The sequence below is a fragment of the Trichechus manatus genome, unplaced genomic scaffold (assembly GCF_000243295.1).
Source record: "Trichechus manatus latirostris isolate Lorelei unplaced genomic scaffold, TriManLat1.0 scaffold00202, whole genome shotgun sequence".
NCBI lineage: Eukaryota > Metazoa > Chordata > Mammalia > Sirenia > Trichechidae > Trichechus > Trichechus manatus.
The window spans coordinates 2,317,800-2,342,888 of NW_004444138.1; the positions used below are offsets into that span (position 1 = coordinate 2,317,800).

General features: G+C 43.5%; 1 protein-coding gene across 1 annotated transcript in view; it reads left to right on the forward strand.

Annotated features, from left to right (window-relative positions):
* IGSF5 (immunoglobulin superfamily member 5) overlaps positions 1 to 25,089 on the forward strand; it is an 83,622-nt gene that overhangs the window by 21,972 nt on the left and 36,561 nt on the right. Inside the window, exons 2-3 of the mRNA XM_023742140.1 lie at positions 7,173 to 7,251; positions 20,685 to 21,002. Of these exons, the coding sequence (XP_023597908.1) occupies positions 7,173 to 7,251; positions 20,685 to 21,002 (397 nt within the window). The remainder of the gene's footprint in view (positions 1 to 7,172; positions 7,252 to 20,684; positions 21,003 to 25,089) is intronic.

The following is a 25,089-nucleotide window of genomic DNA, read 5'->3' on the forward strand; positions in this document are numbered from 1 at the left end:
CCATGCTTATTCAATCTGTATGCTGAGCAAATAATCTGAGAAGCTGGACTATATGAAGAAGAACAGAGCATCAGGATTGGAGGAAGACTCACTAGCAACCAGTTATATGCAGATGACACAACTTTGCTTGCTGAAAGTGAAGAGGACTTGAAGCACTTACTGATAAAGATCAAAGACCACAGCCTTCAGTATGGGTTATAGTTTAACATAAAGAAAACAAAAATCCTCACAACTGAACCAACAAACAATATGCTAAATGGAGAAAATATTGAAGTTGTCAAGGATTTCATTTTCCTTGGATCCACAGTCAACATCATGGAAGCAGCTGTCAAGAAATCAAATGACATATTGCACTGAGAAAATCTGCTGCAAAAGACCTCTTTAAAGTGTTAAAAAGCAAAAATACCACCTTGAGGACTAAGGTGCACCTGATCCAAGCCATGACATTTTCAGTTGTCTCATATGCATGTGAAAGCTGGACAATGAATAAAGAAGACCAAAGAAGAATTTATGTCTTTGAATTATGGTGTTGGCGAAGAATATTGAGTATACTATGGACTGTCAGAAGAGAGAACCCACCTGTCTTGGAAGAAGTACCAGCCGGAATGCTCCTTAGAATCGAGGATGGCGAGACGTCATCTCACACACTTTGGACATGCTATCAGGAGGGATTAGTCATGGGAGAAGGACATCATGCTTGGTAAAGGAGAGGGTCAGTGAAAAAGAGGAAGACCCTCAACAAGATGGGTTGACACAGTGGCTGCCACAATGGGCTCAAACACAGCAATGATTGTGAGGATGGTGCGGGACCGGGCAGTGTTTCCTTCTGTTGCGCATGGGGTGGCTATGAGTCAGAACCGGCTTGACAGCACCTAACAACAACAGGTAGGGACATGCAAAGTGTAGAAAAGGAACTCAAGCCAAAAATAAAAAAAAGTATTTGGGTTAAAAATAGCTTTCGCTTAAACGCTGAAGAACTGATAGGTAAAACTATTTGTAATTTGATATTGGTGACATGTCAGTTAAAATACAGATTTTCAGATACGCCTATTGTCTGTGGAGGAAGGGCTAGAAAGTAATATCTTAGCTGAGAAAGGGAAGAAGTGTGTCAACATGATTTTTTAAATAGTGTGGCTATAGTCTGAGCTCTATTAGAAGAAAGGAAAAATGACCATTAGGAGAAATAAGTTCTGGGCTCACTGAATTGTGAAGGACAGGAAAGTAATCCTGATGAAGTGGTTTCCGGTGGCTAAAGAGGCTACAAATGAGATCGATGTCCATTACTGGAAGGAACAGCATTTTCTCCCATTTTATTTGTCTCCGGGTCTAGTCCAAATATATGATCTATACCTTCTGCTGGTACCTGTTATGTGCAGATGCCATTGACTGAGGCCTCTGAGAAGATTAAATATAATGAGGAGATAAGGCAGATATTCCAAAAGGTCCAAGAACTATTGCAAAAGCAGATAATATGGTGGTTCGTGTCATGATCTAGGGCAATGATCTTTTCCTGAAATTGTTCCAGAGTTAGGTCCCTGGATGGCGCCAACGGTTTGTGCTCATCTACCAACATAAAGGTTGGTGGTTCAAATCCACCCAGCAGTGCTCTAGAAGAAAGACTTGGCGATCTGCTTCTATAAAGACTGCAGTCAAGAAACTTCTATGGAGCAGTTCTACTCTGTAACACATGGGGTTGTCATGAGTCGGAATCGACTCCACGGCAATTTTGTTTTCTGAAAAGCCAAGTTCGTTTGCTCACCTCTGAAGAGGTGGGCATGGGAAGTCAGAGGCCTGAAGACAACCAGTGAAGACCACAGTTTTCACATAAATGCTCCACAGAAAGTTACACTTCACATTCCAGAGGACTTCACTTTTGGGATTTTTTTTTCCTAACAGAAGAACCTGTTCCAGTGGATATTTAGGTGCCTGCGAGGGAGAAGGAACCAGCTTGACCAGCTCCTGAGTCTGTGCTGGAGGCAAGGAAAGACCTCAAAGTCAGTCAGGCCATCCAACAATGTCCACCACGTCCTTGTGCTTCAGGCAGGAAGGGACCTGTCTGCCTCCTCCTAGTCCATGGATGAGAAAAAACCAGGGTGATGGGGGACAGAGGGGGGCCTGGCTCTCAGGGACTTGAGAAAGGCTTGAGGGAGAAATGGAGAGTGGAGGCTGGGGTGAGGGAATCTTGGCCCTGAGGCCTTTGGCTTATCAGTCCCAGGTTTGGATTTTCTGTGGCTGCTGTTTGGGACTGGCTAATGATTAATGAGGAAATATGTCCCTTTGGGGTACTCACACCTTTCTGGAGTGTGGAGTCGGTTGCAGAGGGCACTTCTTTGTTTATAAGCCGGCCAGTGACGTGGCCGAAAAATTTCATACGGCACTTCCTGTCAGCTGGTGAAGAGGGCTTGGGACTCTTTAAGAGCCAGGAGGAATTTGTTTTTGAGTTTGTGTAGAGAGAGGACACAGGCCAAGAAGACTTTGGAAATAGAGTGCTTCCTCTGAAGTCCTGATGAGGTCAACTACCTGAGGTAAGAACAACTCGCTGGTTCCTCTCCTGCAAGGTGGACTTGTCTAGTGGGTTGATCTGCAAGGTAGCTGGGCCTCCTCCCACTGATTAATTAGCTCTCCTGACAGGGACACTAGAGCCCTGAGGAGGCCTTCTGCTGGGTGTCCCAGGGAGAGCATTAATATGTCTTTCTCAGCTTCTAGAAAGTTAAAAATTAAAAGAGTCGGCTGCTTTGAGTTTAGAAATTTGGGAAGATATCTAATGGAGGCCGTCTCGGTTACACCATGAGCTGTTTCAGGGACACGTTTATGGCTGAGACTGTGCTAGAATTTCGGGGCTCAGGATTCAGAAGCAGGAAAATTACTAAGACCTGTGTTGTTTATTGGACACTCTTGTCAGTACCTTTTTTTTTTCTCTCCTCAATGCGAAGTCTTTATGGAAAGTAGAATTGCTGTGAAATCTGTGGAAGTTGTAGGACCGCCCACAACCTGTCAGGCAAAGCCAAGGTAGGCCCAATGCCCGGAAAGTCGGGAGGTGAGGGGGCGCAGAGCTGGAGTCTTTGGATTTGTAGGAGAAAAGTTAATGTCTTTTTATTCAGGTGTGGTACTTTTGAGTGAGTCCCTTGCTTGGTTTTTGTTCTAGCTAATTCCCACTAACCCTTGAGAAGCAACTTGGCCTCTGTTCTGCCCGTTTAGCCTTGGGCTTCATGCTGCTGCCTGAGAAGGCACCTTTGGCAAATATCAAACTATTTCCAAAGTGAAAAAAAGGCCAAACCCACGGCTGTCGAGTTGATTCCAACTCATAGTGACCCTAGAGGACAGAGTAGCACTGTCCCATAGGGTTTCCAAGGCTGTAAATCTTTACGGAAGCAGACTGCCACATCTTTCTCCTGTGGAGAGGCAGGTGGGTTTGAAATGCCAACCTTTCTGTTAACAGCCAAGCGCTTCAACCACAGCACCACCAGGGCTTCTTAAACTATTTTTAACAACCCAGAAATAAGGGTTAATTAACTGAGATTATCCGATTTGACAACCGATATGACTAGCTGGGTGGGTCCCCACATATTTTCTGAGGGTTAATATCTGCCTTTTTAGTGTAATAAGAAATTAGTTGGCAGTTAAATCTTGTCTATTCAACATAATTTAGTAAGACTTAAGACTTCAAGATGACTTTGCAGTTTTTCAACTAAAATTAGATAATTTAAGTCTTTCATATAGAAATGAACAAGAAATTAAATCTTGGGTCCCAGTCAAACTCCTCCACAGAGATATTAACTGACCCACACCTGGCATAGGTCCTTGTTTAATTAAAGTGACTTGTCTGATTTTATTTTAAACTTGAAACCAGCTTTGGGACAGTGTCCCTCCTGTGCACACCCTTCCAGCACCAAATCCATGCAGGTAGTAATCTCATGGAGTCTCTGGGTGATGCAAATGATTAATATACTTGTTGCTAATCGAAACGTTGGAGGTTCGAGTCCACCCAGAGGTGCCTCTAAAGAAAGGCCTGGTGATCTACTTCCAAAAACTCAGCCACTGAAAACCCTCTGGAGCATATTCTACTCTGACACACATGGGGTTGCCATGGGTTGAAATCCACTCCACAGCAACTGGTTAGTCATCTCACAACTGGGTTCTTGTTGCTCTCAGTGTGTTCCATTCCTACACGGCCCTGTGGTTCTGATTTTTAAAGCATTTGGATTCTTTCAAAACAGAATCATTCTTTCATACAGAGACTCAATACACATGAATCTTGTGTGAGGACATGGGCCAAAGGGAGCATTTAATAAGTTTAATCCTCTGTTCTTAAGTCTCTGACTTGACTCAAATTGTGAGTCATTCAGATCAGTGACTGAAAGTATTTCCTAAGCAACCTTAATCTATTGCTGTAGTTTCACTAATACATTTCCAATTTATAGCTTTCTGTAAGATGTAGAATAACCTTTTACAGCTAGGTGGCTTAATTTCTCCCTGGTCCTCTGCTGCAGCCTAGTGTTCTGGATGACTGGTAGAGCCATTGATTGGTAAAGTTGTGTTAATTGAACCTTGAGATTTAGTAAATGATTTATTTTTTCGGGGTCTTAATTACATCTCAGGAAGGCAGTGATTTCATTTCGGTTGCGTACAGCTGCCGTACAATGTGCTGCTGAAGGAACTTTTCAGATTATCTCCTGAGGCTTGGTGTCACCAGGCAATGAAGCTGCAGCACAGAAGGGCTGAACGTTATCATGCGCCTGAGTAATCAGAAACCAAAACCAAATCCATCGTTGTCGAGTCGATTCTGACTCACAGCAACCCTATAGGACAGAGTAGAACTGCCCCACAGGGTTTCCAAGGCTGTAATCTTTATGGAAGCAGACTGCCGTATCCTTGTCCCATAGAGCGGCTGCTGGGTTTGAACTGCTGACCTTTCGGTTAGCAGCCGAGCACTTCGATCAAAGGTTGAATTTTGCTCTCCAAAGGAACCAGAGAAACCAATGAGTGTTAAGCCCGATGTTGCTCTCACAAGCTGTAAATATCCAGTAACGTGCTTGAGCTGAAAATGTGGTCACTGACCTGAGCATCTCACCTCTCCTTTCCATCGACACTCTGTTTTATTCAACAACTCGCATGAGGTGTTTTTCGCAGGCTGAGGTATGATGGTTATTTGCCCGTGACTATTTCAGCTCTTGTATGTCTGCTTATAGGAACTCTGGTTATGCAATGGTTAAGCACTTGGCTGCTAACAGAAAGGCTGGCAGTTTGAATCCAGCCTGTGGCTCCTTGGGAAAAAAGACTTGACCATCTGCTCCCGTAGATCACAACCCTAAAGACCCTAGGGGGCAGTTCTACTCTGCCCTGTAGGGTCACTATGAGTTAGTATCAATTTGACGGCTCCCAACAACATGTCTGCTTATGGTTGGTTGTTACCTGTGGAGAAGAAAGGAGACCAGAACCCTGAATGAGTGTGTTGATGCATTTGAAAACCCCATCTTGAGGTCTTTGGTAGGAAAGGGCACTGTATGTTTTGGAGGGACTGTGTGGTCTGTGATATCTGCGCAGATGTCAAAGCTGTCGCCTGAAAAACCAGCCCCAGATCCCTGTGAGCCACACATCTGTGGTATCCAAGAATGTCTGGAATAGAGGTCTTTTTTTGTGAGGCTAAGGAGCTTCTGGTTTTGCAGACAGATCTTGGTACATTCAGTGTGTTGGTGATTTAGCTCTACATGCACAATGGGACTAAACAGTGCCTTGGATAGGCCTGTCCCAGGGGTGAAGGAAAAAGTAAAAAGAAAAAATGCATGGGTAGTGTAGTGAATTGTGTCCCCCAAAAATATGTGTCTACTTGGCTAGGCCATGATTCCCAGTATTGTGTGATTGTCCACCATTTTGTCATCTGACGTGATTTTCTTATGTATTGTAAATCCTACCTCTGTGATGTTAATGAGGCGGGATTAGAGGCAGTTATGTTAATGAGGCAGGACTCAATCTACAAGATTAGGTTGTATCTTGAGTCAATCGCTTTTGAGATATAAAAGAGAGAAGCGAGCAGAGAGACAGGGTGGTGGGACCTCATGCCAGAAAGAAAGAAGAGCCAGGAGTGGAGCACGTCCTTTGGACCCAGCGTCCGTGGGCTGAGAAGCTCCTACACCAGGGAAAGACTGATGACAAGGATCTTTCTCCAGAGAGAGAAAGCCTTCCCCTGGAGCTGACACGCTGAATTCAGACTTCTAGCCTCCTAGACTATGAGAGAATAAATTTCTTTTTGTTAAAGCCATCCACTTGTGGTATTTCTGCTGTAGCAGCACTAGATAACTAAGACTGTGGTTATCAAAGAACAAAGGGAGTTGGAAGGAAGAGCAAAGAGGTGTGCATGATCAAGTTCTCAAGTGCTGCCAACTGGTCAATCTTAACTCTAACCTCATTCCCCTAGACTCATCCTTCATTCTGCCCCAGCCACAGAACTGCCCTCTCTGCAGCTCCTCAAACATGCCTGGCACAGTTCAACCCCAGGCCCTTTGCATCTACTGTTTCACTGGCATAATATAAGCCTCACTTATTTAGTTGTCTGTCTCCCCTCTTGAGAATGTAAACTCCTTGTGGGCAAGATGTTTTTTTCATTGTTTATTAAGCATCCTGATTGAAATGAATAGAAGTAAGTTCATGCTCTACATCTTGGTCAGTAGTTCCGTGGTAATGGTGAGCCATCTGCATCCCATAATATATACATGGGCTTGGAAGGTAAGATTAGTTAATGCAGTGATTCTGGAACCTGAGCAAGCAGCAGTATCATCTGGAGAACTTGCTAAACTACAGAGAGCTGGGCCTGCCCCCAGAGTTTCTGATTCAGGAGGTCTAAGCCCCTGGGTGCTGCAAATGGCTTGGCTGCTAACCAGAATGTTGGAGGTTCGAGTCTACTCACAGGCACCCTGGAAGAAAGCCTTGGCGATCTACTTCCAAAAAACCAGCCGTTGAAAACTCTATGGAGCGTAGTTCTACTCTGACTCACATGGGGTCGCCAAGAGTTGAAATAGACTCCACAGCAAGTGAGGGGAGTAGACCTGATCACACTTCAAAGTGCTGATCTAAGCCATCCATACCCACATTAGCTGGTACGGGTGCAGACTACCTCTGAACGATAAATGCTTGACTCATGTCAGGACTGTGACCTGTATGCTTTCTTTCCTCAGGGTGAGGAAGAACATGATGAGATGGAGGGCTGCTGGAAAGGCATTCCTGCCCTGCTGGTCATCCTGGCTGTGCTGGCAGGTAGGGATAATGGGAGGTTAGTGGAAAGTTCTTTGGGAAGTGGTGGAAGGGAGCCTAGAGGAGGCCACCAGGGAAGACTGCTGCCCACTGTATCCCTTGTCCATTGTAACCTCTTTGGTGGTGTCCATTTCCTGCTGCCTTGACTCAACTCTGTGAATGGTCCTTCCAGTGCATCTGACCCCCCACCCCTCTTCATCGGACTCTCTCTGTCCTGAGAATCTGCCTTTGGTAACTTTGCACCAGTTATTCCTCTTGTTGAAATACCCCTCCCCCTGCCCACTTCTTCACCATTTTAATTTCTTTTTAAAAATATTTTATTGTATTTTTGGTGAAAGTATACACAGCAAAACAGGTTCCTACCCAGTAATTTCTACACATAATGTTCAGTGACATTGATTACATTCTTTACATTGTGTCAACAATCTCATTATTTCTATTCTAGTTGTTCCATTCTCATTAACTTAGTCTCACCACCCCCTAAACTTCTCATCCATGCTTTAGAGTAACTCTTCACCATTTGGTATCATATGTATAATTTTTAAAAAGAAAACAGTACTCAAGGGAGACATTCTTTAGTTTTTAAGCTAAACTGTTATTTAGTTAAAAGGGGACTGCAGGAGATAATTTTGGTTCAAGAGTATCTTGGGACAATAGTCTTGGGGATTCCTCTAGTCTCAGTGGGTCCAGTAAATCTGGATTCTTTGAGAATTTGGAGTTCTGTTCCAAATTTTCCTCCCTTTTTATCAGGATGCATCTATTGTGACCCTGATCAGAATGTTCGGTAGTTCTTCTGATCTCAAGGTAGAGGAGGTGGTGGTGGTTCATGTAGACCATTAGTCCTATAGTCCGGTTCCTTTGATTCTCAGGTTTCTGTCTTTCTTTTTTGTTCCAAACCAATATAGACCAATAGTTGTATCTTAGATGGCTGCTTGTAAGCTTTTAAGACCCCAGACACTACTCACTAAACTAGGATGCAGAACATAAACTTTATGAACTATATGTCAGTTGACTGAATTGTCTCACGAGTCTATGACCTGAAGTCTTCAAACCAAGATAACTAATCCCGTGAGGCGATTGGTTATGTCTAAGAAGTTTCAGCATTGGTAGCCTCTATTTGTATATATAAGTTGTTGTTGTTGTTAGGTGCCATTGAGTAGGTTCTGACCCATAGCAGCCTTATGTACAACAGAACAAAACACTGCCCGGTCCTGTGCCATCCTCACAGTTGTTGCCATGTTGAGCCCATTGCTGCAGCCACTGTGTCAATCTATCTCGTCGAGGGTCTTCCTCTTTTTTGCTGACCCTCTATCTTACCAAGTACAATGTCCTTCTTCAGGGACTGGTCCCTTCTGATAACATGTCCAAAGTACATGAGACGAAGTCTCACCATCCTCATTTCCAAGGAGCACTCTGGCTGTTCTTCTTCCAAGACAGACTTGTTCATTCTTCTGGTAGTCCATGGTATAGTCAATATACTTTGCCAACACCGTAATTAAAAGGCATCAATTATTCTTTGGTCTTCCTTATTCATTGTCCAGCTTTTGCATGCATATTAGGTGATTGAAAATATCATGGCTTGGGTCAGGCGCACCTTAGTCCTCACAGTGACATCTTTGCTTTTCAACACTTTAATGAGGTCTTTTGCAGCAGAATTATCCAATGAAATATGTTGTTTCGTTTTTTTTTCTTTTATTTAAAAAAATGTTTTCATGTATTTTATTTAAATCAGATTGCTATCTGGAAACATTTAGTGGACAGCTCAAGGTCAAACTGAAATACTTTTAACCTCATATGGTTAAAATAGGTCACTGAGAGTCTGTCCTCCATACCTCCCAATCATTTTTTCCTCTGTGCTTCATTTTAGAGTGTCTATTGCTGTGTCTTCAAATTCACTGACACTTTCATCTTCGATGGCTAATCTGCTATTAATCACATTCAATAAGATTAGCACTTCAAATAATTATTTTCTTCAATTCTACATTTCTATTAGTTTCTTTTTGTTTAAACATTCCATTTCTGTTCTCATTATATTAATATTTCCCTTTGAATCATTAAGCATATTTCTAATAGTTGTTTTAAAGTTCTTATATGCTAATTCCATCATCTGTATAATTCTGGTTCTGTTCCTTTTTTTTTTTTGGTTCTATTTTTTTTTTTTTATTGTGCTTTAGGTGAAACTTTACAGAGCAAATTAGTTTCTTATTCAACAATTTGTACACAAATAGTTTTGTAACATTGGTTGCAATCCCCACCATGTGCAGCTTGCTCCCTTTCCACACCCCAATTCCCCGTTTCTACCCGTCCATTTTTCCTGTCCCTTCCTGACTTCTCATCATTGTTTTTGGGCAGGAGTGGCCCTTTTGGTCTCATATACGTGATTGAACTAAGAAGCATGTTCGTCATGTGTGTTATTGTTTGTTTTATAGACCTGTCTAATCTTTGGCTGAAGGGTGAACTTTGAGGGTGGCTTCAGTTTAGAGTTAAAAGGATGTCCTAAGGCCATAGTCTTAGTTCTTCCAGTCTCTGTCAGACCAGTAAGTCTGGACTTGTTTTTTGGGGTGAATTTGAATCTTGTTCTACATTTTTCTCTGCCCTGTCCCAGACCCTCAATTGTGATTCCTGTCAGAGCAGCTGGTGGTGGTAGCAGGGCACCATCTAGTTCCGGGCTCAGGCTAGTGGAGGCTGTGGTACTTGTGATCCATTAGTCCTATGGACTAATATTTCCCTTGTATCTTTGGTCTGTTTGCTTTCTTGACTGTTGCTTCCATGGGCTTTGATTGTGGATCCAAGTAAAGTGAAATCCTTGACAACTTCAATATTTTCTCTGTTTATCATGATGTTGCTTATCCTTTCAGTTGTGAGGATTTTTGTTTTCTTTATTTTGAGGTGTAATCCATACTGAAGGCTGTAGTCTTTGAGCTTTATCAGTAAGTGCTTGAAGTCCTTTTTGCTTTTACAAGCAAGATTGTGTTATCTGCATATTGAAGTTTGTTAATGAGTCTTCCTCCAATCCTGATGCCGAGTTCTTCTTACAGTCCAACTTCTGGGATTATTTGCTCAGCATACAGTTTGAATAAGCATGGTGAAAGGATACAAACCTGACACACACTTTTTGTGATTTTTAAACCACACAATATCTTTTTGTTCTGTTCAAACTACTGCTCTTGGTCTATGTATCAGTTCCTCATGAACACAATTAGGTGTTGTGGAATTCCTATTCTTCACAATGTTGTCCATAATTTGTGTATATATATATATATACACACACACACGTATAAGTATGTGTATATATATATATATATATATATATATATATATATATATATAGAGAGAGAGAGAGAGAGAGAGAGAGAGAGAGAGAGCCCTGGTGGCAGAGTGGTTATGAGCTATGGTTGCTAACCAAAATGTTGGCTGTTCGAATCCACCAGTGGCTCCTTGGAAACCCTATGGGGCAGTTCTACTCTGTCCTATAGGGTGGCTATGGGTCGGAATCCACTCAACGGCAATGAGTTTGCTTTTTTTGGTATACATACATATGTATATATATGTATAGTTTGTTGTTATTGTGAAATTATATATAATATAGCAGTTGCCAATACATCCTTTTTCTTGTGTACAGTGTAGTGACATCAGTTACATTAGGCAAGCTGTGCATACTTCACCCACATTCAATGCTATCTTTCCCATCACCATAAACAAAAAGCAACTCCTATCTAGAGAATGAGTCCCCCTCTGCCCATCCCTCCCATCCCTGGTAAACACCCGTGAACACTGGTTCTGTATATACACCTTTTCTTGTCATTTCATAAAAGCAAGATCATACAATATTTGTGCTTTTATGACTGACTTATTTCACAAAGCCTAATGTCCTCCAGGTTCATCCATGTTGCAAGATGTTTCAAGAACTCATTTTTCTTTCTGGCTGCATAGTATTCCATTGTATATATGTACCACATTTTGTTTATCCATTCATCCGTTGATGGGCATTTATGTGGTTTCCATCTTTTTACTATTGTGAATAGTGCTGTAGTGAACATAGGCATGCACATGTCTGTATGTCTGTTCGTGTCTCTTCTGTTAGATCCCTAGAGTTCACCTCTTTAATTTCTATCTGGCCTTCAAGATGGAATCACGTCTTCCCCTAAGCCTTCCTGACCCTTGCAGTATTTGTGATGGAAATCCCAGCTAGCATTTATGGAAGGGCAAGGGACTTGCTGGCTGTGTGTGATCCCTGCCATCTCTCACCACAGCTCCCCTTTCTGGACCTCTCTGTAGTGGGGTCTCCCCACCAGACTCAGCTTTGAGGGAATGGGACCACAGGATCCTTAGTGTTATGGACTGAATTTGTACCCCCCAAAAATATATGTTGCAAATCCTAACCCCTACACCTGTGTAAGTAATCCCTTTTGGGAATAGGGTTTTGTTTGTTATGTTAATGAAGCCATATCGTTGTAGGGTGTGTCTTAAACTTAAAGATTTTTGAGATAGAAAAAGGGCAGATTAGGCACAGAAGCAAGCACAAGTGAGGGATGGGGAGGAGCAGAAGGGTGGAGAAGGGTAGGGGGTGGAAAAGGATAGATGCCATGTGGAGATCTCCAAGGAACCGAGTTCACAGAGCCCCCAGAGAGAAAGCCTTCCCCTAGAGCTAGTGCCCTGAATTCAGACTTCTAGCCTCTTGAACTGCGAGGAAATACATTTCTGTTCTTTAAAACCACCCACTTGTGGTATTTCTGTTACAGCAGCACTAGGAGACTAAGATATGAAGAATAACTGGATTTTGTTCCACCAGCTTTGTTTTAACTACGTCTTGTCTAGGTTTCATTGCTTCCGGCGTCCTGTCTTTCCAGCTAGATGATAAAATCATCAGGGGTATTCATTCTGTGTTTTAGGCTTTGTATTAAAGTATATATACATTCAGAAAACTGCATGTGTTGTAAAGCTACAACTTGAATTTCCACAAACTGAAAGTATTCGTGTAATCAATATTGAGATCCAGAGCATTCTATGAGCAGCCCTCAGAATCCCACTGTGCTCCTTTTGATTACCACTACCCCTCCCCCAACCATTATGCTGACTTCTGACTGTATAGATACATTTTGCTTGTTTTGTACTTTATATACCAAACCTAGGAGCCCTGGTGGCCCAGTGGTTAAAGCACTTGACTGCTAACCAAAAGGTCGGTGGTTGGAAACCACCAGCAGCTCCTCAGGAGAAAGATGTGGCAGTCTGCTTCTGTAGAGATGTACAGCCTTGGATACCCTATGGGGCAGTTCTACTCTGTCCTATAGGGTCGCTATGAGTTGGAATCGACTCAATGGCAGTGGATTTTATACCAAACCAAAACCAAACCAGTTGCCGTGGTGTTCACTCTGACTTATAATGACCTCACGTGTGTCAGAGTAGAACTGTGTTGCATAGAGGTTTCAGTGGCTAATTTTCGCAAGTAGGATGTCTTAGCCTGGAAGCTCCACTGAAACCTGTTCAGCGTCATAGCAACTAACAAGCCTCCACTGACAGACGGGTGGTGGTGCGCATGAGGTGCATTGTCTGGAACTGAACCCAGGCCTCTCACAGGGGTGGCGAGAATTCTACCGCTGAACCACCCCTGCCCCTAAACCAGCTGCTGTGGAGTCCACTCTGACTCATAGTGACCCCATGTGTGTCAGAGTAGAACCATGCTCCACAGGGTTCTCAGTGGAGCACATAGGTTTTCCAATCGCTGATTTTTCAGAAGTAGATCAGCAGGCTTTTGTTCCGAGGCGTCTTTGGGCGGATTTGAACCGTCAACCTTTTGGTTAGGAGCCAAGGGCTTAACCGTTTGTGCCACCCAGGACACTTTACATATATATTACTCTATTTGGGATGCCTAGACAGTGTTCAGGGCCTGGTGATTAATAGCTCACCTGCTCACCAAAAGGTTGGCAGTTCAAATTCACCAGCTGCTCCTTGGAAACCTTATGGGGCAGTTCTACTCTGTCCTGTACGGTCACTATGAGTCAGAATCGACTCGACGGCATGAAGAAAGTGTTCTTAGAACTCTGGTTATACCGTATTGAACAAATATAGATGAATAAAATAGAATAAGAAGTATCAGACTGTGTTGTATGCAGTAAGAGCTGTCTTGTGAAATTTTGGTTTTGTGTATATTTACACATTAAGTTCACGAGCACCAGGCTGTTGTGTTAAAATGTACTTGTGGTCAGAGATGTCTGGGAGCTGCTCCCTTGTATTGTGTAGTACCAAGCCTTTTGTAGGGTCTTGCTAGACATTTGTTGAGTGGAGAAGAAAACAGCCCCTCACAGACTCATCGCGGCACTAACTACTCAACACACATTTAAGGACATGGCGGCCTAGGGAGCTGTTTCAGCTAGCTGCTGGTTGCGGCCATCTCTGCTGGGTTTAAGTGGGAAACTAATGAACTCGAGTTCTGTTGTTTTTCTGAGACATTATTTTCTGCAGAAGTTGAGCTTTAAGCACTGATTTGAGAGCAGAGATGGCTTTGTCTGAGGCCTGGAGATAGCTATTTCAGGAGGGGAGAGTATTATGGGTTAATTGTAGAACCCTCAGAGAGATGGGGGCCCATCCTGGGAGACTGAGCTACTCAGGTGCTTCATCTTGGAAAGTTTGGGGAAAGGTAGGGTCACCTCCATTTGTGGACTTAGCTCTGAATGTCCGAGGGGCAACTTGGTGGACAGGTAGTCTCCGGGTTGCGAATGATCAGCTTGTGGGCTACTTCTTAAGAACAGACTGCCTAAAGGATATTATATTCAAAATTTGAGTTAAACACATACATTGGTGAACACTCGCACTATTTTGTGAGGCTCATGAAAACATTGTGTGGTTTGGAAGTGTTTCTTAAGTGTTTTATATACATGTTGTTGTTGTTGGGTGCCGTTGAGTTGGTTCCAACTCTTAGCGACAGAATGAAACACTGTGCAGTCCTGCGCCATCCTTACAATGTTGTTACGTTTGAGCCCGTTGTTGCAGCCATTGTGTCAATCCATCTTGTTGAGGGTCTTTCTCTTTTTCGCTGATCCTCTCCTCTACTTTACCAAGCATGATGCCCTTTTCCAGGGACTGATCCCTCCTGATAACATGTCCAAAGTATGTGAGATGTAGTCTCGCCATCTTTGCTTCTAAAGAGCATTCTGGCTGTACTTCTTCCAGGACATACATATATGCATAGACGTCTTCCGAGATGCACGTATATGCATAGAAAGGTAAAATATATACTATACTAAAACTAACATTTGACTACTGATGTTAAATAAGAACGATATGTGCCTGTTCCGACTTACCTACAAATTCGACTTAAAGACACAGGAATGGATCTCGTTCGTAACCCAGGGACTGCCTGTACACCCGAAGGGCTCCTCCCACCCTCACGCCTTTGCTCTGCTGTTTCCTCAGCCAGGAAAGCTCTTCCCATCGATATCCACAAACCTGCCACCACCCCTCCCTGATGCTCATAGAGCACTCTCTCAGGGGGCCTGGCTCTGACCACCCTCTTTACTAGAATGGCCAGCCCCTCCCCCGCACTGCAACGTCCCCGTGCAAGTGATCCTCCCTGCGCTATTTTTCTCCATACCTCTTGCTGCCTTCTCATAGACTATCTAATCAATTCACTTATTTTGTGGTCTGTCTCCTCTCTTGAGAATGTAAACTCCTAGTGGGCAAGATTTGTTTTTTTTTAATCATTGATTAAAGCATCATGATTGAAATGAATAGTAGTCAGTCTATGCCCTAGATCTGGGCAGTAATTTAGTATACTTTGCACCTGGAATAATGGATTGTGTAGAAGTCAGTGGTAGAGTTCTTGCTGAGCCAGGTTCACTTCCTGGCCAATCCACCTTATATGCAGCCACCACTTGTCTATCTGCGGAGGCTTCAGGATTGCTATGATGCTGAGCAGGTTTCCAAACTAAGACAGACTAGGAAGACAGGACAGGCAATCTACTTGCAACAATCAGCCAATGAAAACTCTTTGGATCACAATGGTCTAATCTGCAACCGATCATGGGGATGTCACAGGACTGGGTCCCAGCCTCAGGTGCCCATCCAATTTACTACAATTAAACCTCAGCTTCTAGAACATTGTTTTGTTCCATACTGCATGGGGTCACCGTGAATTGGGGTCTGACTTGATGGCAGTTAACAATGACAGCAGAGCTCCAAACCAAAAAACAAACAAAAAACCATTACTGTGGAGTTGATTCAGACTCATTGCAACCCCATGTGTGTCAGAGTCCCCGGAGTTTTCAACGACTGATTTTTTTTTGGAAGTAGATCACCAGGACTTTCTTCCAAGGCACCTCTGAGTGGGTGTGAACTACCAACCTTTTGGTTAGTAGCTGAGTGCCTAACTGTGCCACCCAGGGACTCCTCAACAACAACTCCACCACCTTATTTATTCATTCAGTAAACGTGTACCGAGGACCTGATAAGTACCACTTCCTTGCAGTCACCAGGGTACAGTGACGAGTGAAACCAGGCGTAGTCCCTGCCGATAGGAGCTTAGAGCTTAGTAGAGAAATAGGCATTATTGATAGAAGATATGTATATATAAAATCAGCACTGTGACAATTGCTTCAAAAAAGCACTGAAAAACAGGTATGAGAACCTGTTATAGAATAATTTAACCTAAATAGTGTGGTCCAAGGAGCCCTGGTGGCAAAGTGGTTAAGAGCTTGGCTGCTAACCAATAGGTCAGCAGTTCAAATCCATCAACCATGGCTTGGAAACCCTACGGGGCAGTTCTACTCTGTCCTATGTGGTCACTATGAGTCGGAAATGACTCGATGGCAATGGGTTTTTGGTTTTAGTGTGGTCCAACTCGATGGCAATGGGTTTTTGGTTTAGTGTGGCCTGGGAAGACTTCCTTGAGGAGACGGTGACTGTTCTAGAAGCTGAGGTTTAATTGTAGTGAACTGGATGGGCACCTGAGGCTGGGTCTCTGCCTGTGCAAAGGACTTGGGGCCAGAAAGAGTTCACTAGTTTGATAAATTAAAGAAGACAGTGGCTGGAAGGCGGAGTGTGGGGCAGTATGAAACTGGAGAGGAAGCTGATGTGAGCCTAAAAAACCCGTTGCTGTTGAGTCGAATCCAACTCATAGTGACCCTGTAGGACAGAGTAGAACTGCTCCATAGGGTTTCCAAGGCTGTAATCTTTACAGAAGCAGACTACCACATCTTTCCTTTGTGAAGTGACCAGGTTTGAACCGCTTAACCACTGCGCCACCTGGACTCCTTGATGTGAGCCTAAGCAGACTCTTAAGATACAGTAATGTTAAGGATTATTTGGTCTTTATCCTAAATAATTGAAATATTTTAAGCAAAGTATGGAGTGTGGAGGTGGGATATGGGGAGGGGTCTTGGATCAGATTTGCGTATTGAGAGGATCACTCTGACTGCAGTATGGAGGGCAGGTCTGGGTGGCAGTGGGGGCAGCAAGGGTGGCAGTGGTGATGCTGGTGGCTCCCGCCACCGTCAGCAGGAGTTGGCAGGCAGCTCAGACTTGTCTCAGGACCCCTCCCTCCCTTCTCAGTTTCCTTCTGATGTCCCAACACCCAGTATTTTTTGACTTCATTTCCTCTTTCCCAAGCTGCAAGACCAATGCAGTTCTCACGTTCTGCACCCCCTTCCCCGACTTTATTTCCAGTTTCCCTTTCCAACTTTTGATTTTCTATTTTTCTATTCATTATATGGAGTCCCTGGGTGGTACAAATGGTTAACATGCTCAGCTACTAACCAAAAGTTTGGAGGTTTGAGTCCACCCAAGGGTGCCTCTGAAGAAAGGCCTGACAACCTCCTTCTGAAAAATCAGCCATTGAAAACTACGGAGCACAGTTCTACTCTGACACACATGGGGTCACCATGAGTCGGAGTCAACTCGAGGGCAGCTGTTTTTTTTTTTTTTTTTTAATTCATTATAAATTTTAGGAGATGGGAGAGGTGAGGGTTCTACAAGAGACAGGGAGGTAAGCCAGAGAAAGGGAGAGTGGGCAAATAAAGGGGTCAGTGGGTGCAGACCCTCCATTCCACCCACCCCAGGGAGACAACCAGCTGCTATTCCAGGGAGCTTAGAAAAAGCAATCACAGAAGGATGGTATTTATGTTTAGAATCAATTTAGGGAGGATTGCTAGGAGTCAGGGGGGTTACCAAGAATGCTATTGTCTGAGTGATTTCAATTTGGGGGCCTAAGGATGGGACAAGAAGAAGGGTAGCTAGTCATTTAAAAGGAGATGCCTGGTGGAGCAAGACCCTTAGGTGTGGGGAGAAGTCCAGAGGGCAAAGCTGGTGATATGGACCTGGGAATTGGAGAGTGTTGACATGCTTAACAATCTTGCAAGTAGAAACAACCTAAATGCCCATCAACAGATGAATGGCTAAACAAAGTGTGCTATAGACGTACAATGGGATACTACTCAGCCATAAAGAGAAATGAAGTCCTGACATATGTCACAACGTGGATGAACCTTGAAAACATGTTGAGCGAAATACATCGGCTCAAAAGGACAAATAGTGTCTGATCCCATGTACATCAACTCTCTAGAACAGGCAAACGTATATAAACCAGGGATGGATGCGAGCGAGGGGCAAAGAGGGCGTCACTGCGTAGGGGACACTGAGCTTCTGTTACGGGTGATGGAAAAGTTGGAAAAGGATAATGTTGATGGTCGCACAACATGATGAATACAATGAATGTCACTAAATTGTACCTGTGAAGAATGTGGAAATGGCAAATGTTTTGTTACATACAGATTCACTACAATTAAAAAAAAAAAATCTTCCAAGTGGTTAATGCCTACAGGGGAATCGATGCAGACAGCAGAAGTCAGGACCCGGTGGCCACCGGAATGTTCCTGGGTGGAGGGGTCACACTGATCTCTCCCAACCTCTGACCCTCGATTTGTCTCTGCATTCTGCAAATTAAAAAGAAGGGCGAAGGGAAAAAGGAGGTTTGGAGTCGCTGTGGTTGGCTGTTTGATTTAAGTCCTGATTTACAATGACCTCGTGTTTGTTCTGTGTGGGGCAGGGCTGCACACGCCACCAGCTGATCTGACAAAGTTTCAAGAGGGCTGAGCTACCAGGACCTCGCATTACCAGAAATACAGCTTTTGGATCATGAGGTTTAGCTGAAGGGAAGTTTACTTTATCGTTGTAGCAATGACTGCAGATAACGTTATCAGAGGAATTTAGTGTTTAGGATTTGGTGCTTTGGTTGGAGGTTCAAATCTACCCAGAGGCGCCTTGGAAGGAAGGTCTGGTGAGCCACTTCTGAAAGATCAGCCATTGAAAACCCTGTGGAGCACAGTTCTACTCTGACATACACGGGGTTGCCATGAGTTGGAGTCAACTCCATGGCAACTGTTTTTTTTTTTGGTTTGTTTAACTTAAAGGTGAAAGTCACACTCAAACTAAAGAGTTTCCATTTGATGAGCTCTTTTCCTCTCCCTCAGCCCCCAGCAGTGGCTGCCATGGGGGCTGCAAGTAAGGTATCGGGCCTGATGCATTTTATGACTCCTCAGTCACAGCGCAGTCTGTGGGATTTTATGACTCCTCAGTCACAGCGCAGTCTGTGGGGTTTATAAATACCGGCTTTGGAGGGTAATGTTTATGTATGAAATCATTTCACAGCTTCTCACAAAGCAGAGAAGGCGCTGTGGGTTCAGATGGATGTGCTTATGTTGGAGTTGCCTTGGCTGGCGAACCTGGACCTCACCCATCTCTGAATTCCCCTGACCCACCCTCACAAGGTTTTGTCCATTCACTCTAGCTGGTCCCTGGCAGCACAGTGGTTAAAGCACTTGGCTACTAATTGAAAGGTCAGCAGTTCGAACCCGCCAGCCACTCCGAGGGAGAAAGATGTGGCAGTCTGCTTCCATAAAGATTGCAGCCTTGGAAACCCTATGGGGAAGTTCTACTCTGTCCTATAGGGTTGGTTTGAGTTGGAATTGATGGCAGTGGGTTTGGTTTGGTAGTGAGGAGCAGGGGGAGAAGGTTGTTATTACAGTATAGAGCATGAGAGCATGTTTGGTCTCTGTCCTCCAGGGTTGGATCTGGCTTCTCCTTTACGTTCTTCCTTCTTCTAAAAGTGCAGTTCAGAGCTCATGGAAAGGGCCGCATTGGCACAGAGGCTGTGGCCTCCCTGGGGAATCATGAGTCATTTCCCTTCCACAGGCTTTTTTTTTTTTTAAATCCCAGATCAAAGGGATCCTTGGATGAGAGAGATGTGCCCAAGGATAAGGGTAAGGGATAAGGCCTAACCTGAGTTGTTTTTTGGTTTAAAGTTTTTTTTTCTATTATGCCCAGAGGTAAAACAAACTAGTGACCATGTTTACCCAAACGCTGGATTGTTGTTGTCAGCTGCCTTCCTGTCGACCCCTGACTCATGGGGGCCCTACACGCTGGCTCTTGTGATCCATAGGGTTTCCACTGGCTGATTTTCAGAAGTGGATTGCCAGATATTTCTTCCTAGTCTGTCTTAGCCTGGATCTCCACTGAAATCTGGTCAACATCATAGCAACACACAAGTCCCCACTGACACAAGAGTGGTGGCTTCATATAGGGTGAACGGGCCAGAAGTTGAACCAGGGTCTCCCGCGTGGGAGGTGAGAATTCTACTACCAAACCAGCACTGCCTGTCAGAAACACTGGATGAGCCCCCCTTCTTGATACTGGCTGCTGCCATGTGGCCTTGTTTGCCCACAGACCCTGTTCTATGCTGCCGTTCACTCTCTCCATTGACAGGTTCTGGCAGAGCATTCTGGGTACTCAGGTGAAGTTGTAATGTGTAGAATCAGCTTGGTCCCTCCCCCAGAAACCATTAGGGATGTAATGAGATTTTTTTAAAACCTGCCTTACAAGTTGACCATGTAAGCTGGGAAAGTAAAAGGGGAGGTGTTAGTTCTTTGGGGGCACACTTCTGACTACGCAATGTGATCTTTGGTATGTTTGAGTCCGTTTTCGGCAGCTATTGCATAGTGACTTCCAACCTAGGGGGCAGAATATATTGGACAATGTTCTGTTGTGAACTGTGTGGTTTTCACTGGTTGATTTTCAGAAGTAGATTGCCAGGGCTTTCTTCCTATTCTGTCTTAGTCTGGAAGCTCTGCTGAAACTTGTCCACTATGGTGACCCTGCTGATATTTGGAATATGGTGGCATAGCTTCCAGCATCACAGCAACATACAAGTCAGGTGGTGGGGAGCAAGACAGTGGAGAAGAAAAGATGACATGGCAGTGGCTGAATGTCCACTGGAAGCTCCTGATTTACTGGCGGGAGACCTGGTGGTGGACCGGTAAGATGTGAAGTCTAAGTCATTGGATGGATCCGCTGGGGAAACCAAGTGGTCAACACAGGGGGATTAAGCTGTACAGTTGATTTATGCAGATTCATTGACTTAGCGCCTTGAAACATTGTTTGTCTTCTAGCTTCTGGATCCAGCTATCAAATCCTAGAAGGCCCCAAGAATGCAACAGTGCTGGAGGGCTCGGAGGCTCGCTTCAATTGCACCGTGTCACAGGGCTGGATGCTCATCATGTGGGCACTGAATGGCACGGTGGTTCTCAGCCTCACCCCCAATGAGCCCATCATCACAAACAGCCACTTCACCGCTGCCAGTTATGAAGTGGATGGTAACTTCGTCTCCGAGATGATCATCCATGACGTGCAGCTCAGCGATGCTGGACACATCAAATGCAGCCTTCAGAACAGTGACCGGGATGCCTCTGCGTTTCTTTCAGTCCAAGGTGTGTATGAAGGTGGATCTGCAGGGGGGCAGGGGAACATCAGGAGCCCATTGCATTAGATGTCAGAGGGCTGGAGGGACTTCAGAAGTTCATATCATGTCTGACGACATATATTGTCTACCCTTCAGTAGGTGTTGTGCTTAGAATTATGCTGCCTTCAGTCAAGTTTATTGCTTTGTTGTTTCTTTCTCTCTTCCTTCTTTTATCCCTTCCTTTCTTTTTCTTCTATTAAGACTCTTAGAGAAGGATTTTTATCACTTCCCCATCTAATCCATTTCAGTACCTAATACCCTTTCTGGAAATGTGTCTTGGAATTCTTCTGGTGCCAACTGCAGTCATTTGTGTTTGCTTTGGAGTCCCTGGGTGGTACAAATGGTTAACATGCTTGGCTGCTAACCAAAAGGTTGGAAGTTGGAGTCCACCCAGATGCACCTTGGAAGAAAGACCTGTCATTCTGGTTCTGAGAAATCAGCCATTGAAAACTGTAGGGAGCACAGTTCTACTCTGACACACATGGGGTTGCTGTGAGTTGGAGTGGACTCAATGGGGAAGGGTTTTCTTTGATTTAGATGGAGTGGACAATCATTGCTCCTTCTCTAATTTTGCATATATTGTACTTGACTATATTTGTTCGCCTTATATCACTTATCACTTTTGAAGCATGCTTTAACTCTTTCTTCTTCCTAGCTGAATTTCTCCAACTTATTTCTCTACCTTGTCCCCACCCACAGTGGTTTCTATAATCAAAAGTGTGTGTTCACCAAAAATGCTAAGTCTTTTAGTAAAGACTCAGTGGTTAGGAGCTGGGCTGCTAACCAAAAGGTCGACAGTTTGAGTCCACCAGCCACTCCTTGGAAACCCTGTGGGGCAGTTCTACTCTGTCCTATAGGATTGCTATGAGTCGGAATCGACTTGACGGCAACAGGCAACAGATATATAAAAATTATAGTAATGAATAACTTACTTTTTTATCTTTAATGATAATTTTAGGTGCCAAAGGTCATGTTACCTAGTGAATAAAATATTATCAAGGGATTCTTTAGAAGGATTCTGAACATTCTTATCAAAGTCTAATCACTTTGCAGTCTTTAAAAGTGTATTTATGTATTATTGATAGATGCATTGATGCTAATAGAGCTCCTGATTTCTATGGTAGCATTCTTGACCTTGATGAAGTGTGTCTTTGAATTTTTTTTATATATCTTTGTATTACTTGTTTAGGAGAAACTCCCTAAGATTCTGACTGCATTTGTGGTTCTAGCAAACCAAATTTGATAGCATTTGGTAGAGATACATGTCTACGTCTTTTAGTCGTATGCTTTTACTCTAGAAATTCAACAAAATTGCCATGTCTTTACTTTTCATGTCTTTAATTCTGTGTGATTTAATTAGGGGTAGGATGCTATTTTATAAATAAGTGATTTTATGAGGCTACTTAGGATGATTGGCCTAGTTTGCATGACCAGATTCTTATCACAATAATTTGCCATGTAAGGGAAAGAACACAGGAAGAGGAATCAAAGGGGTGTGTTCTGGCTTTGCTTTTATCACGTCACTCCCCGGGTGTACCCTGAGATGGCTCAACTTCTTCATCAGTAAAAGGTGATAAGATTTCTCTGCCCACCTCAAAGTTTTATTACGAGGATTAAATTTAAAAACACTGACTGAGAGGATGGCTTGGAGACTCCAGAGACTTATCTGATTTTGTGTACAGCATCTTAGGTTGGAGAGGTGTAGTGGTTAATAGGGCAGACTCAGGAGCCTGAGTGTCCAGGGCCAAGTTTCAGCTTTCTTCCTTACTAACTATATGCTCTTGGTCAGATTATGTAATGACTTTGTGCCCTAGTGATCTCTTCATAGGGCTAGGGTGGGAGCAAGTGATTAGTCTACGTAAGGCCTTTATTTAGAATAGCCCAGGCTCATAGCAATTACTAGACACTCATTCACTATTATTTATTGTGTTCCCAATAGGAGTAGACCATTGTGTTAGGCACTGAAGGGGACTTAAAGATGAATGGAGTCCCTGGGTGGTGCAAAGGTTAACGTGCTTGCCTGCTAACTGAAGGGCTGGCAGTTCAAGTCCACCCAGAGGCTCCTTGGAAGAAAGTCCTGGTAGTCTACTTTAGAAAAGTCAGCCATTGAAAACCTTATGGACCACAGTTCTACTCTGATCTGACACACATTTTTTTTCTAAAAAGTTGAATGGAATAAGACACAGTCCCTGACCTCAAGAACTTGACAAGAAGAGTAGATAGGACAAGTGTGCAAATAATCATGGTGCAAAGCAGATGCTGGCAAGTGTGAGGGGAGGAAGACAAGCTTAGGTTCAAAATGGAAAGGCAGATGAGAGAATCAGGAAAGCCTTCTTAGGAGACTCCATGGAGAAGGTGCATTTGAGATTGTAGATTATTCAGTCTGATGGGAAAGGGAGAGCGGAGAGAGCAGACCTGGATCAAGGAAATACAGGGTGAGAGTCATGGCTCATTAGTGCTATGCTTATGGCACAGCAAATTTGTTAAACCAAGTGGTTTTGTAGCATCTTTTCCCAAAGCCATAAATCTAAAAAGTCATATGAGAAGCCCTATCATGCCTTTTTATATAATGGTAATTATTGTAGCTTTTGCTTTTAGTACAGATGGAAGAATAAACATCTAGAGAAGTTAGAAGCCTCCAAGGTCACACAGAAGGAACTCACAAAGTTGGGCAGAACTCTGACTGTTTTATCCTGGTTCCGTTGGTCTGAATGGCCTTCTGTTTTTAGTGGTGGAACGAATGTTCTCTGGACAATAGCGTCTTTCTCAAGGGAAAAAAGAATCTTGAAAGAGGAAGAAACACCCCATTTATTTTGAAAATGAATTATCCAAGGATTGGGTCCTCCCTCCATGTATCAACAAACAAGAGAGTTTACATAACTCCAAGTTGAATCATCTAAAATCTATGTGAAAACCCTCATCATAAACCTTTGTATAAAGTGTTTACCATGCTAATGGATAACCTTTGTGAAAGCGAATTGGGGAAAAGTTGAATCCCAGTTGCACACACAAAAAGGAAATGATTCAAACTGCTGCATTTTTGTCCATTTATTGTCCAATCCATCAATTAATCACACACCCAACTCTAGACCTATTGTGCTTTGAGGGCCACAAGGACTTCGGTTCAAGATTTTCTGTTATTAACTGAGGCAACACCATTCCTCTCAGTTTCTGTCCTCTTAAATCTCCCCATCAAACAAAATAAAACAATGAATGGACAGACAAAACAAACGTAAGAACAAACACAAAACGCTTTAGCCTTAAGGGACAAATCCTTTCCCTACTCATTGTTGCATTTACAGGAGTCCTTGAATTAGCAAGGCACCTTCCTTATTCCAAGAGACTATTCAGGAACGGAATAACTGGAAATCTAACACTTCAAAATAAGAAGCACTTTTAGAGATGATCTAGTTCAGTGTGGAGTCCCTGGTGCAAATGGTTAACACAGATGACTGCTAACTGAAAGGCTGGTGGTTTGAGTCCACCCAGAGGCACCTCGGAAGAAAGGTTTGGCAATCTACGTCTGAAAAAGCAGCCATTAAAATCTCTGTGGAGTACAGTTCTGCTCTGACGTACATGGGGTCGCCATGAGTTGGGGTAGACTTGAAAGCAACTGGTTAGATCAGTGTCATCTGGGATTCTTGGGTGCCCTCCCTTTCAGAGTGGTCTGTGATATCAAAACTGTTTTCATAATAATACTGAGATGTTAGTTGCCTTTTTCACTCATTCCCATGAGTGCACAGAGAAATTTTCTACTCTACATTGGGAAGGTCTACATAACTCAGTGAACTCCATCGTTTTCCAAATGACTGATGTATAATCATACAAAATCATGCAAGTGTAAGAGAACCATTCAAGCTATCAGATAGAGCAGTGATTTTAATGTAACAGAGTATGAAAGCTCCTTGATAAAGTTTCAGATTCCACAGTGCAATTAACTTTTTAAGAAACCACCACTTGTCCAGTTTTGGTATAGTATCAAAGAAGAATATCCGTTAGTGGTTAAGAGCTACGGCTGCTAACCAAAAGGTCAGCAGTTCGAATCCACCAGCTTC